We start from the raw sequence: 15436 nt of genomic DNA, 5'->3' as shown, positions 1-15436 counted from the left end.
ACTGGACATTGCACTCACTGGAACATAGTAAAAGTATTTTTTGTTTCCTTGTTTTGTTTGAGTTTTCTTTTACTTTTTTCTTAACATCAGTGCAAGAGTAAATTTCCAATTCATATAAACTGTCATAACAACACCAAAGACATCAAAAAGAAGCCGCCACACCTCTTAAGTTTTTGTGACTGCAAAAAAGTTCCTCTCAGAGGGAGAGTTCCCATCATGCATTTGGTTCGATGGTTCATGCTACGGTTCTCACGATTGCTTGGCAGAACACAAATCATCATGTAAGAGAGCCAGTTATATCAATACAATAGCTGATTTCCATAATTTATTATATGATCATGTCACTTAAATGGCCACAGGTCCTTTACAGTATGTAAATGTGAGTAAACAGTTTGTAAAAAGGGTGTAAACCAAGCTTGAAAGACTCAAGCAGAATATAGAGAGTAATAGTCTTATTTATATGTTTTTGGGATTATTGACAAAGCTTCCCAACTGGAAATATTACACATTTATCAATACATTCTCTTCTCTATCCTGTGTGATGTCAGTACTCTACCTAATCGATGTGTTCTCAATACGCTTGTATGGTGTTGAAAACTAAAGTTGCATTTCAAAACCAGCTTGTGTTTGTGCGTGCATGTGCAGATATATACGGATTATATTTGCAAAATTATGGTGCATTGCAATGGCAATAAGGTACAGCGCATTCACAATGCATTTTAAATGTGTAAATATCCAGTTGGTAGCGTTCATTCCACCACTGATTCACTCACAATAAATAGCGACGGCATACCTAATCAATTTCTCCTCACCATTAATGTAACAATCATTTATCATCATCATCATCATCAACAACTATATCATCATCATCATCATCATCATCATCATCATCACCATCATCACCACCACCATATCCTCGTAGTATTAGCTTGAGCCAAAAAACTTCACGCTGGAAACTCCCCCAACATGAGAAAATCATTGCCACACAAAAAATGACAAACAAATAAAAACGGACCGCCTTCACATTGGGAAGGCAAAGAGCAATCTTTAGATTTTGTTTTTGTGTTTATTCTTCATACTCTTAATTTTGCTTTTTCTAGGTTAAACTTAGTCATCCTTGGACTCGGTGGCCTCCGCTGCAGCTTCAGGGGCGGCCTCCTCTGCTTTAGACTCCTCTGCAGCATCTAGAGGAGGGACAGGGGAGGTGAGGGGAGAGAGAGAGAGAGAGAGAGAGAGAGAGAGAGAGAGAGAGAGAGAGAGAGAGAGAGAGAGAGAGAGAGAGGCATAGAACAGGGGAGGGAAATGATGTCACAAAACAAAGATCATTAAAATGTGTGTGAAAAAGAAGAATTTCATATATTCTCGTTCAGAACATCAATCATGAGATCCAACCTGAAGTCCCATACTGCCTCTAAACCATAAAGGAAGAGAGTGCTCTTAATGGATCCATCAAGCGTACAGTATGACACACCTGATGCTGTGTGCTGCCCCCAGATACATACTGCAATAACATTCACAAGTTGCTTACTAAGAGGTAAATATTGCTGAATAATGATACTTGATATTTCACTGGGCAGGTTTTATTGAGTTACATTTATCTTCCAACTTCTCTGTGTTTTAATCTTCACTCTTTTATAATGCTATTTAGTGTATTATTATAATTATTATTATTATTTGTATTATTATTATTATTAGTAGTAGTAGTAGTAGTATCAGTATCATTAGTATTATTAGTATTGTTGTTGTTGTTGTTATCCTTATTACATTTGATCCATTTGGGATGACTGGCTGATCAAAGGCTTTGTTCCCTGAATGTGGTGATATCATCCCACCATGAGCTCATACTCTTTTAATAGAAAGAGTAGACATCAAAAAATGAGATCATTGCATTGGAGATGAGGGAGATGGAGTGCATGTATGTGTCTGTGTGAGAGCATGGGGAGGGGGTAGGGGGGAAGGGAGGATAAGAGGGGGCTTCACTATGGGGCTGCTTACGCTAATGTGTGCAGTGTGAGTGTGACTCAAAGCCGTGTGAGTCACACTGAGGCACTTAGCAGACATGTTGTCCGATTCAGGTAAGAGGTAATTAGCTTGCTCGCCACAGACTTGAGCATGAGCATGTCCCTCTGCACAGCCACTGAACTGTGTGAGGTAAATGCCCCTTCATCTTAATCACAGTACAAAGACAAAGTAGCACTTCACTGAGTCATACCACTGATTCAGAGTGTGTTTTTATCCCATATTTGACTCATTTTGAGGCAGAGGTGAAATTTGAAATAATTGGCAGCCTTTGTGTCATCTTCTCCCCACTGATTTGTAAATGTTTCATGAATGAATGGACTGGAACATGATCTGAATTTGAATTTGAAAGTTTTGCTCTGGCTCGACTTTGGCTTACATCGTTTCACCTAAACTGTGACTTCACTTAAAAGATGGACTCCTGAGTACTTCATTGGGCAAAGCCAGAGGATGGATTGTTCTTTGTGGCTGGTTGAATATGCGGCGAAGAGGGGAGGGGAGGGGCTACTCTCAGGACTGGGAGGAGAAACTATAGAAGGACCTTTTAGCAGTAGTTTTAGCATTTTACTGCAGGACTGGGAAAAGTAGGATCATAATATCCAATCGGTTTTTGAAATTATGAAACATCCATGCAATAAGAAATCAAAATCTGCTCCAAGAAAAATCTTGGAATTGAAGTGTGGATGCTGTTAGTCTGAATGTACATCCTAGCTGATTCCAACAAGTTGGGAATGTGAGCTGAGAGAGGACTATGGGGAGACTCTTATGATCTCAGAGTTTGCATCGGGCATATATGCTAAGATGCCATGACCTGGCACAAGCTGCACTGTGATGATGAAGTTGTACTGAACACATGACTTCTTCTGAAATGCATGATATCTTTAATGATGTTAATGATGCTCCCTTTAACTGCTTTAACTTCCCATAAGAATGCAATAGAGAGGCAATGAATATAAGGGAGGCCAGTTGCCTGTAAGCCATTGGCCTTGATAGTTCGCCCAAAGCCCCATAGACCATCATCCAAGGAAAAATTTGATTGAGTCAGAAGAATGCACAATATAATCGTAAAAGCATGCTACACCATTCCAGTGATCTAATAAATGAGACCAGCAGCCCAAATTGGAATAAGATCTTTCATCTAGAGAAATCTAGTCTTGCAAATTGGGCACTGATGGGCAATGTGAAGTTTTAATGCCAAAAGAGAGAGAGAGTAGCAGTTGCTCAGTGATTCTTTTTCCACTGACTGTGAAATTCTTCAACCAGCCAATTTTGCTACAGGCAATGCAGGTAAAACTGCTGGAGAAGCTCCAATGAGTACGACCAGTAATCATGCAGTTTGACTGTGAAATGGAGCTTTGTCTTATTGAAAGAATTTGTAATCTTATTTGAGATTTAGATTTCAAATATGGATCAATTTCTTGCCTCTGACCTGGGTCCACTGAGCAGACCCACCACTAATTCACATCTAGATCCGTGCGATGCTAGATGCAGATCCGCAGTCTTCAGAGGTTCAATCGAATGGAGGAAGGAGTTAAGTCAAGAGATCGGTGCAAAATGGAGGCCTGGGTAGCAAACAAGGGTAGCTGGGGATGAAGCCAGAGGGTTTTCTAGAGCCTGAAGGCAACCGTCAATAGCACTGAGCTAAGGTGATGCCAAGATGCTTTAGTGGAGAATCTAAGGCGTCTGAATGATCAGGAGTTGAGTTGCTGTAGACTGAGGTGTAGATCCCTTTCCAGGCAACAAAACGGTAATACAATCAGGAAACCCTGGGAGGAGACTGATTTCGGGAATCTGACTTCCATAACAGCGAGTCAGAATTGCATTTAAAACAGTTGGAAACAGAGCAGGGAGGAATATACTTAAAATTCAGACAGCAATATGATGATCAGTTAATGGAGGTCGTGGCTGTAACTGATTGGACACAGAGAATAGAGGGAACACCCAGGTCCTCCTCAACACCGATCCATATGCAGAGAGAGAAATGCACAGGAAAACTCAATCAATAGCCCTATGACCCTCGATTTTCTGTTGTGTATAGATTTATTTTTTCAGACTTTATTCTCTAGATATTATTTCACATCTACATTTACTCATTTGAGTTTGAACCAAAGCAACGTGCATAATTTATTGCTTTTATGAGTTGTATTTGTCGGATAAATACACTTTTCCCTGCTTTATTTAAATTTGTAATTTGGTTTGGCATAAGCTTTAGTCGCCATTACACTTCATCGGCTCACCTGTAACTAACTAATGGCTGTCACACAGACGATCTGTGGGGGAGAGCTGGATCACACCCTGGCTGCTTCATGCATTATTTAGTTTGATCAGAGTACCTGGTATCCTTGTGTGTGTGTGTGCGTGTGTGTGTGTGTGTGTGTGTGTGTGTGTGTGTGTGTGTGTGTGTGTGTGTGTGTGTGTGTGTGTGTGTGTGTGTGTGTGTGTGTGCAGCTCTGAGTTCTGGCTTTACCAAGTCATTTTAATATAGGTCATAAATATTCATTCGCTCTCTTGCCAGTTCAGTTAAAGCAAGTTGGTATTCCTAATTGGCAATTCTTAGTCAAGCAGTGTTTATTTATGACAGGCTTCCCTGGTGTGGTTCGTGACCAATGGGGATCATTAATCATTGATTTAAATCGGAGCACCTGTTATCCCCAGTCTGCCCCGAGCAGGCCAGCTAGCCCATGGAGTTGGTTACTATGACAACAGAGAGACAGAGCTTGCCTAGGTGACCTACTTTCCTTGTAGTTCTCCGATGGTTTGCCTACCTCACCCCCCACCTACTCGGCACTGAGCATGCTCCATTAAGTACCTGTCTGACCCAGGCTGAGAGTCCTTGGACTAGAAATATATGAGTTCATGTCAAGTGTGTGTTGTTAGAGTGTGTTCTATCAGAGTTATCGTGTAATTTCAAGGCCTTACAGTTTCATCTCAGGTTCACGTTTTATGCTGTAATTGGTTGTCAAACAGTGATTTGCTTTGAAATCTATTAGCTGTTATTTCACATTGAGGTGCAGTGTCAGGGCATGATTTAACATTTGACATGCTCTAATGTGTAACAGATTAAATAAAAACATCACCTTTTACAGTTAGTTTTGTTAGATAAAAAATACGGTAAAGGTTAACTATTGTGTAGGAATTACGAGTTCATCTGTCCTGTTCAAGAACAAGACTAAGATAGTGGTTCATCATACAGCTTTCCTCCTTGTTAATCAATGCTAATAATTTACATATCCAAAGAGCCAATCTTAACCACATCAGTATGACGTCTTCACCTAGCAGAGGCTGAGAAAAGGCCGTCTGATCTAATATCGAGCTGTGTCTCTGTTTCAACGGGGGAACAGTGGAGCTCTGCCAAACGCCTCTAAATCCCAAAGACTCGACAAAGACTGCGTGCTCTGCCAAGTCGACTCTACTAAGACTCACCTATTCTTCTTTATTAGTGATTTACATTAAGTTTGCGTCTTGATTGTGGAGAGTGTCTCAATTTTTGCGTCTGAACCCAGTGCCCTTGCAAACACGTGTCTGTCTAGGCGTTTCCATTCTACATCTTAAACTCCAAAGGTTTTGGGAGTTTATCCAAAGGAAAAGTTAGCTGTGTGCTTGTGTGCATGTAATGAATTTGCTTTTACTTTACATACCTTGTTTATCATTTGTTTGGTTAGGCTCCGCCTTCTCAGCTGTTGGGCTGGCAGCAGCAGGCACATCGGCTTGTCTAGCCTCATCCTTTTTCTCTTCACTCTTCTCCTCTTCCTTCTTCTCCTCAGCCGTGGCTGTGGTGGGACTCTTGGCTGCCGCCGCAGGGGCCTCCACCTCTTTGGGCTTCTCCTCAGCTTTCTCCTCTGCCTTTGGCTCCTCTTTCTGGGGTTCAGAGGGTGCTGTGGCGGCCATAGGAGAGGCGGCTGCAGGGGCTGCTGCTACAGGAGACATGGCTGCTCCTGCTGGAGAGGCAGCTGCAGGAGCCGGAGAGTTATCTGGCTTTTCTGCCACTGGGGTTTTGGCTTGGTTTGTCTCCTCCTCTTTCTTGACCGCCTCTCCTGCAGCTTCCTCCTCCTTTGCAGGTGCCTCCTCTGCCTCTGCTTTCTTTGCCTCCTCTCCACCTTCTGTTGCCTCCTCTTCCGCAGTGGGATTGTCTCCCTCCTTCTCTTCCTCTCCGTCTTTCATCTTTTTCCGGGTTATGTGTCCACGGAAGCTGGCCTGTATTTTAGTGGCAGCCTTGTGGGCCTTGTCCTCAGGTTTGTTGGTGGTGCCATCCTGTTCAATCTTCTGGTCTGCCTCCTCATTCTTCTCCACCTGCTATACAAGAGAAAGATACAGTGGGTTAAAGTCTATAAAGTCATGGTGAAGAATGACTGGAAAGCAGCTTGTTTTGCTAAAGACTATCAAAGCACCGTTCTTCTGTGGCGTCTTTATGTAGCTTGAGAACGGTCACATGGAGATGCTTTCTAGTCAAACTCAATCCTACAAAATGTCTTGAGTAGAAAGGTCAGAAAAAGATAAGATTATAAATAAACTATTTAGTTTATTTATATCTAGAAGTACTATAGGAGACAGGGGAAAGGCCAGGCTGGGTTAGGGTTTAAGTGAAGGACTGGATGAGGAACATCGTTAGGGAAGAGGACACAATGTAAAAGGGGGTCCATGTATTACCTTTTGTTACTGGTTCCATAGTTGTCCATCAAATTGTGGGTTGTGCTATGAGTGCTATAAATCTAATGAAAAGAAATCAAATCAAATAAAGAATGAATGATGAGCACAGAAAATGGCAAACAAAATGAACATTCAAAATGAATTGGCAAATAAATCAAGGTAGCATATTTATAGTCAACATCAACCTAATCCAATGCTTTAAAATGTGCACGTTAAATGAATGAATCAATATGAAGCAAAAACAAATTATCAAAGAGCATGCAAACAGCATTGACCAGGCTAAATGATAGAAATGTGAGAAAAACTGCAAAATGTGAACACGTGCTGAGTGTTTCTGTCCTGTCAGGCTTTGTGTGGAGAGAAGGATTCTTTCCAAATGTGTATAAATTAATCAACATTTCAACATTTAGTTGGTTGGAGAAGGCAGATTTAGAGCCATTGTATCACACAAAACAAGGAGAAACAGATGTGTAAGTGTGTGGGTCGATTGTCTCTATATAATGAATTGGATATAGTGGGATTTTAGGAGCGATAAATGACTCAAGGCGTTTATTGCATTTGCTCAATTCAGACAGGCAATTATTGTTCTCTTGATAATGTTGCAGAAAAAAAACTTTGTGAATAATTCAATCAAGCATCCATTAGTATTGTGCCCATTCTCTGCTAATGCTGTTTTATAAGTAGTGACCATAAATGTGAGCTTTTAAAAATTTAAGCTCTTTCTTCTAAATGATGAGCCAATCCCTATTCTCTGGGTAGCTTTCGGCAGCTCCATCTCTGGCTGCTAGGGAACAAGCTGCCTGCTACATTCTCCTCAGTATTCACTGCCATACCCCTCCCAACCATCAGAGGTTACCTTGACAACCAGAGTGCTAACTCATCATGGCACTGTCTGCTGGTTGGTGCTATGAAAGACTATATGTCACCCTGATTGGCAGTGCACCTGACCCCTCAGGGGAACGAGCCAATAGGAACTCATAAATCAGGTGGAGCAATCAGCATGGCTGAGGAGGGGCGAGTGTGGGTGATGGAGCAGAGGGTTGGTTTGGGGTGGGGGCTTGAGAGGTTATGTGTGTGTGTGTTAACGTTGACTGTGTCACTGAACAGGAGCATCTGGTTTAAGGTCAGTAGTTGTGAGTTGAAATGGTTTCAAGATGTGACTCAGTGGCTCTATCCATCAGTTTCTCACTCAATTGTGATTCCTTCTGGTTCTAATATGTCATTATATGGAGCATGGGGATGGACTGGACAGCTGCCTGTGTGAAGGTGTAACGTCTCTATGACATGATTTAAGAGCCACGAGCCTTAAACTAACACATCTTCTTCAGGGTCAGTGTGTCAGTCCAATATTGGAGTGGAGAGGCCAAGGTGCAGCCATATGGATATATCCAACGTCTCTGCCTTTATTCACATGCTGTCCCCGGGGTATTGGGTGTAAATCTTGCTCCAGGCCTTTCTGCTTTGCAATTTTTAATATCTACCTTCTTGTCGAGCAATATGATTTTTTTTTAAAGCCATGCTGCTATTGGCTGCACCTCGAAAGGGGATGGTTGGTTTTCAGTGGCTTTACACTGTTCCTCATTAATAAATGTAAGACTTTATGTATAAAACATGAGCCAGGGCTGTTTATATAAAGATTAAAAGACGGATTGCTTCCAAGCCTGGTGATGGATTGAAATGGGAGCGCGGCAGCATGTCACTGGATGTGAAATTATCCAGATATTAGAACAGAGAGTTAACATGGCGACAGACGGAGCACAATGACTCTGCCTATACTCTTAATATTATGCAAGTCCCTAGTGACTTATTGGGCTTTTATTATATCTGATCTCATGGGTGCTTACAATTGCCAAAATTTGACCCAAGCACTTAACTCTAAATAGAATTACTTGCTGGCTTCATGGAGTGAGTCAGAGAGAGTCAGAGCGATAGATGAGGGTGTTTGGGAATATGAGGGTATGACATCATTATTGGCGTAGAGGGGATGTCATTTACTTTAGAGAGCTGGGTGTGTGAGTGCAAATGTAATAAAATACCAGCAGAGTGCCAAGTGATCTCATATCAACGTATGATGAAGGAGGGGGAGAGAGATCTCCCAGAGGATTTGACCACAACTGAATCATCATCATTTAAAATATTGATATTTGTCTATCCATCCCCCCAAAAATGCTGTGCTGTGATTTATCTTAGGCTGACTGCTGTATTCTGTTTCCATGAACCATATGATTCACCAGTGATCTAATTTACATCATTTCATGCTGTACTGTATCATACTGATGGCTCATGTCTTATATTATGCCTACAACGCATTCACAGATTGTCACATAATCAAAGTGCTAACATTACTGCACAACCTATAAGAACTGCATCTTGAAGACACTGGGTTGTATTGAATCCCAGGTCACGTGCACGCCCACAGGCAGTCATTTGCTGTGCGGCAAACATTTTCATTCATAAATACAGCAGCACCTCCCAAAACTACAGCACACCACAAATTTCCCTCCCTTTACAAACCGAGATTCCATGTTCATTATCCACTTTGTATCCGTAATTAATTTGTGTTAAGACAACACATTTGTAATATCAGCTTAATCAAATGGTTCAATAGAATTAGCCCGCAGTTCTCTCCCTCCTTCTGGTTGCCATAGATACATCAACCCTCGAAAACCAGGTTTTCATTATTAAGCAAAAATGGAATGCTTAATATTTAAGTGTTATATATAACAGGGTAGAAAATCAATGTGCAGTCACCATAGCTACAGAACACTGAGACAGCTCAGCTTTATGTGCTGTAGCTCATTATACAGACTTTCACAAAACCTACTGCAGGTTGATGACAAATAATAACTCCTATCTTTGTGCTTTCCATACAGATGTACAATGGCTTGCAAGATGGCTTGATTAGATAGGAGAATGCCATTCACCAGAGGACAGAGTGCTGTCTGACGTTTTCTGTGTAAAGTAATAAATGGCCGTACTAACAGTGCATTATGTGATGACTGAATGTGTGTGTTACAGCTTTGCCTGTGAGCTGCAGTCTAGCCCTCTCCCCGTCTCTGTCCTTGGGTTGGCACCGACTGTCATGAGAACCACACCCCAGAGTCAATGGCTTTACCGACCGTTCCATAACCACACACACACACACACACACACCCCATCCCCCAATATGACACACATCGGCAATCCGCCACCTTCCCAGTGCCTCATTGCCAGTGCAATTAGAGGCTTGTTACAAGAGGGGGGATAGGGTGACACAGTGGATTGATGTGGTTACTACTAGTTGAATAACCACAGAACCACTACTCACACTAATGCACGCACCGGGCTTGCACATGATATATTTTTTTCATTCTGTTTCATTTAAGCAAGAGACTCGGTTTTCACCTCCTCTTCCTCCACTCTGCCCAGCCCTGAATCAAATGCGTTGCCTCTGGCAAGAGATGAGTAAAATATTAAAGATAATGTTTGAATTGCTAATGGTGGAGAGGTAGAACGCGCTGCTGAAGCTCTCATATTACAAAACCCAACAGGTGCGGCTGCTGCATTTATTTCATGTGTCACTTGAATGTGTAATAAAACACATTTTGTATATTTAAACAGATATTGTAGGTAATAAGGTGTAAAACATAGAGTACTGACTAATATGAAGAGGATGAATATATAACCTCCCAAACAGCTGTCATCAAATCACAGTTTCCAGACAGGTAGTGAGAATATTATCCATCCTACTTGTGGCACATATACTTCCTGCACTGACACAGCTCTCCTGAAAATCCCAGTATGCTTTCATCGGCTGTCTGCTTTTCTGCGGGAAGGAAAAATCAGCCAGACACCGGAAAGAAAAGACTGGCTGCAGTCTGCAACAGCTACATCTCTCCCTCGTTCTCTCTCTTTTTTTCTCTCCTTCTGCCGTCTTTCCCTCTCTTTTTTCACTGAGCAAACTGCTACCCACTCATTTGTTCTTTCTCTCCCTCACACACGCACAGACATAGCGACGCACCACACCCTTTTAGCCCACTATCTCCTGCAGAAGAGGAGAGGGGGGCTCAGGTGGTGACTGCCACAGCCCCCGCTCACATCGTTCGGCTTTGACGGCGAATTGATGAACGATGTTCAAGGATGCACCGTATTTCCTTTTTCTTTTACGATAGCCCGGGAAAGATGCTCGGCAACAACTAATAAGCGGCCATATGCCAGCATCATTACATCCTCTGGAGCGAGCTTTGATTCAATTACACCAGCTCTCTCCCTGAACAAAGGCTCCGCAATCGCCAGTGATCTCATAGGGTCCAGGGATGAGGATGAGGATGGGGCTGCAGAGTGGGACAAGAGAAAGGGGAGAGTGCTGAGGGATTTCAGTGGAAGCAGGAAGAGAAGGAGTGCATGAAATTGGGGCTATGGTTGAAGATGGACTCCGGGGACAGGGCTTTGGCTGCATGTTGAGCCACAGTATGAGTGGATGGAGCAGATCGCAGGCGGTCTGAAGGTCTGACTTTGGGATTGAAATCATGAGAAAAGACCTAATGAGACAGGAAAGCACCAAGATGGAGGTGCTGGGGAAAGAACTGACTGAATGGAGTCGGTGCTAGAGAACAGATTTGGATTTGGTTATCATATATCTGATTCAGGTTCTAGGCCAAGCAGAGAAAAAAGGCCTAAACTGAAGAAGATCTTTGATTTCCTGCAAACTGTAAGGATGAGGAAAAAAGGATGGCTGAGGATGGGGACCAATTTTGGTTTAGGAATAGAATAACCCAACTATGGCTCGACATATAGCTACAACTGCAGCTAACAGAGACTTGCATTAGGTGCTAGTGGCCACTCCCATAGTGTCGAGGTAACACTCCACAATGGCAGGGCCTAGAGCAATATTACCATGTTTTATGGCACAAATAATGTCCTCTGCTCATTCATGCGTGAAAGCCACAGTCTGCTAGGAGTCATTTGTGCATCTGCTCCTTTGGAGGATACGTATTTGTAGAGGATATATTCCCCACGGTGAGACATGCTTGTGTCAGCGGCAGCAAAAAGCCGGTGCCTCACCCACATGGCTGCAGTGTGCAGCATGCCGGCTCCTCTCCCTTCACGTTTCCCCCCCCCCCCCCTTGATCGTTCTCACCTTTGCGCCTGCTCACTTCCTCCAACCATCATCCCTCACTCCCCACCACATTTCCTCCCACCATCCAGTTTCGTTGCCACCCTAGTTTGCTTTACTGCCTCTCCCTACCTTCCCCCATACCTTACAGCCTCCCTCCCTCTCTTTGCACCAGTGCCCCACTCATACACCTACCCCTCTACCTCCTGCTCCATCACCCCCCGCCCCCCTTCCCCCTGCCTTCCCTTTTTTTCACTCCTCTGCCTCCATGTGCACAGGCTTACGCTCCACCCTGCCGCTCGCTCCCCGGCTGCCTCGCCTGCACCCTCGTCTTTCAACTGGCATGCCTTGCTTCCCTTCTCTTCCTTCCTCTCTGTCTGTCTCTCCCCATGCCTGCCAGAGCTAATATGACTCATCCAGGCTGACATTTAAGAAGCAATCAAGAGTGGTCACAATCCACAGCATTGTGAGTGCGATTAAAATCAAGATCAGGATGAGATATCAGCAGGAACCTGGCCATGATCACACACAAAATCTCCATCAAAGCTTAAAGAGTGCCACCTTCCCCTCGTGTACAGACCCACCCGGTTCCATGCAACACCTTTCCATTTTTCATTGTCTGCCATGGGTTATCATAGCCACCCAACGGCACCGTATCACACCCTTTAAATGAGTGCACACTTCATAGTAACCTCCATTGATAGCATCCACTTAAAATCCTAGAGGACTATGATAATCCATTTAGATTCATTTATTCCCATTGTATCCCCCTGAGGCCACTGACACGATGGTGCTGCTCACTCAATTCATACCCCACCCTTTTTTCTCACCGTGGAAATTTACTTTCCTGTGTCACCAATTTCTGCTCAAGATAACACAAATACAAAAGATATTAAGACGCCCTTTAGAAGCATCAATTAGAAGTGCTCTTCAGATTAGACTAATTACTCTGAATCTCATTAACAATAGTGGATTGCACCGACTTCAATGGGGGCACAGAACACCTTGGTTACAATAGCGATGCGATCGAAGAATATCAAAATACAGGACCTATCAAGTGTTTTACCAATAATCTCTCACTTTTTCAAGCGAGGGATCAATAGGAGGGAATACCCGTCTGCCCGAGATCGAGCCCCAGTCTTGTTCCTCTCTGCAAGTACAGTGTGAGGTCTGAGGGGTATTGTGGCAACATCCATTCATGCGGGATAATCACATTAACTAGGCGTGTCTGGGTTCAGTGGATAGACTTCTGTAAAGACAACCCAGAGCTCGAGTCAAAGGAAATCCCATCAACAATTCCTGTGATTATCCCTCAAGCAGGCAGATCTCACTATCAAAGAACAATTATAAAGTTTAAGAGTTGAAATACATCTTTTTAACATTTAAAAGAGGGTAAAATATGGATCAAACAAAGCAAAGCAAAGCAGGTTTACCGGTTTGGTTCTTCTTATGCAGCACAGCATAGTTGTAGTTGTAGTATCCTCCCTTTCCTTCTCTGCTTCTTTCTTTCCTTTTTTCTCCCTTTCACTTCTTTTCTCACACCCTCTCTCTCTTTCTCCCTCACTCTCTCACTGGCTTTCCTGCACACACACTCTCTCGCTCTTTCTCTCTTTCTCTTGCTCTCTCACTCTCTCTCTCGCTGGCTGTTTCAACAGCTAAGCCGCCCAGTGCATTTACTCATCCCAGTTTGCACACACTGCTCTTCAGTCGGTCTGCCTGGGCACACCTCACTCTGACTCGCTGCCTGACAATGACTACAAGCCCTCCCTTTAAACCCCTCCCTTCTTCTCACTCCCTCCATCCCTCTCTCCTCCCCTCTTCCCTTCACGTTAACCAACGCCTCTCATCCTCCTCCTCCTCCTCCTCCTCCTCCTCCTCCTGGTCTTTTCGTTCATAGTGATGAACCCCCCCACCCCTTCAGATCAGCACTCCTCTTCTCTACATTTTCTCACCCTTCTCCTCCCTCTTTCAGCCTGGCTCAAGCAAAAGCTGCGGCCCCACCCTGAAAAGGCTATTCCTCAAAGATGGACTGGATACCTCCAATCTTTCCTCAAATAGATCCTTTATTGTTCTGCTTTTTTTTTGTTTTGTGTCCCCATCATCACACCTCTCCACTATAATTTATCCCCTCCCTTTACACACAAAAGGAGGTGTCTTTAAAAGGCTTGTAAAGGGAGCCTACCTCCTCTGATTGCTCAGGCTCTCAGGCTCAGACTGTGTGTATTATACACTCTTTGGATCTCAAATCAGTGTTATCAGCCTGTGATCTCCATGCTCAAATTGCCACAGCGACACCAAAAGCATGTTTCCTGGCAGAGCTGGCAGCAGCTCTTGCCAGGAGGGACGTGTGAAAGAGAGCGGCAGCGATCAGAGATGCACAGGAGGATGCGTGCACATACACACACACACTCACACACTGTGCTCTTAGGACGCGTCACACACCACCACCCCACCGCCCGCCCCCCGCCCCCCATACCCAGCGCTCTCTGTTCTCATGGAAACACCAGTAGATAGACCAGAAGAGCAGAGGAGGTGGAGTGTGTGTGTGAGGGAGAGAGAAAGAGAGATGGAGGGAGAAAAAGGGATGAAGCACGGAGGAGGATGCTTGAGGTCGGGTGTGGCAGACAGGAAGGCGAAGCAAACTGCCTCACTTTTTCTCTCCCTCCTCCCTTTTCTCCCTCTGTGCCCACATTTGCACACAATCTTAATGACCGCGCACAATGCATGCATTCTTCCCACAACTACATTTATAACCATTAGCATACAGTGAGACGCACAGGCGCATGCTCACGCAAACACCCACACTCTGTATTTGTCTTTCATAACACACATACGCACACACGGAAACACAGACACACACGCGCACACATGCTCCCTGTGGTGTCAGAAGAGTCCCCACCCCCGCTCTGACACCAGTGAGCGCCAGCAGATGCTACAGACACAATGAGGATGGAGGGAGGGATGGAGAAGAGGAAAACAGAGGGATAGATTGGGGGTAGAGGAAAGAGTCCTGAGGGGTTGCAAAAACGCTCTTGCTATTCTTCTCTATTACAGGATTATTCTACATCCAGTTCACTGAGGGGAAATCATTACCCTACACCGAGCCATAGCCTTCCTGGAGGCCTCTCCTGCCGAACAGTCTAATCTATGACCATTACCTGGCTGCGCTACATCATCTCAATGTGTCATCATGCTCTATACTCAAATATATGACAGTATCACTGTAATGCAGGGTTGTGCTGAGTATGCATCATCGTTTTCTGCACTGACCTGCTTTACTCAGTCACATCCATACTGTAGAGCTGCAAGCTCAGACACCCACACAGTCCCACAGGGCCACACCACTGGGCGCAACTGGGAGCTAAGTGCCTCACTGAAGGTCAGTTACATACATTTGCTGTTAGGATTTACCAAAGTTGTCCAGGGTACAACTTTTCAAAGTTGCATGCCAAGAAAGTTTGATATTCTTGTATCTTTATGTGCTTTGTTGTTCCAGCAAAAATGTTCTCAATCTGGATCCTCTGAGCCCACAACTCCGCTTTTCCAATACTTGATCAGGTAAGAGAGTAGAGTTGATCATGAGTTGGCGCCTCCCAGAGATTGGTAAAACACACCTGATTAGTAGGTCGACCAGGGAGAGATGGAGAATATGCCGTGTTGAGGGTCCTGTGCTAC

At 44.0% G+C, this 15436-nt stretch overlaps 1 protein-coding gene across 1 annotated transcript; it reads right to left on the bottom strand.

The window, feature by feature from the left end:
• gap43 (growth associated protein 43) lies at positions 1-13477 on the bottom strand. The gene is made up of 3 exons (XM_076143470.1): positions 13195-13477; positions 5658-6309; positions 1-1184 (listed from the first exon to the last, which is right to left on the bottom strand). Exons 1-3 carry the CDS (start codon positions 13222-13224, stop codon positions 1108-1110), a joined length of 759 nt encoding a protein of 252 aa, XP_075999585.1. The 5' UTR covers positions 13225-13477; the 3' UTR covers positions 1-1107.
• Positions 13478-15436: the final 1959 nt, after the last annotated feature.

The sequence above is a fragment of the Genypterus blacodes genome, unplaced genomic scaffold (genome assembly GCF_046128005.1).
Source record: "Genypterus blacodes isolate CSIRO-AG114 ecotype Tasmania unplaced genomic scaffold, CSIRO-AGI_Gbla_v1 ptg000003l_1, whole genome shotgun sequence".
NCBI classification, from domain to species: Eukaryota; Metazoa; Chordata; class Actinopteri; order Ophidiiformes; family Ophidiidae; genus Genypterus; species Genypterus blacodes.
This window is presented reverse-complemented; position numbering and strand designations above follow the sequence as displayed.

Bases quoted from the DNA above. Each gene is read 5' to 3' on its own strand.
- gap43 (XM_076143470.1), bottom strand. From the start codon at position 13,224: ATGCTGTGCTGCATAAGAAGAACCAAACCG. The intron at 6,310-13,194 runs GTAAACCTGCTT...CTTGTATAGCAG, and splicing joins GCATAAGAAGAACCAAACCG to GTGGAGAAGAATGAGGAGGC. The intron at 1,185-5,657 runs GTATGTAAAGTA...TCCCTCCTCTAG, and splicing joins CCAAACAAATGATAAACAAG to ATGCTGCAGAGGAGTCTAAA.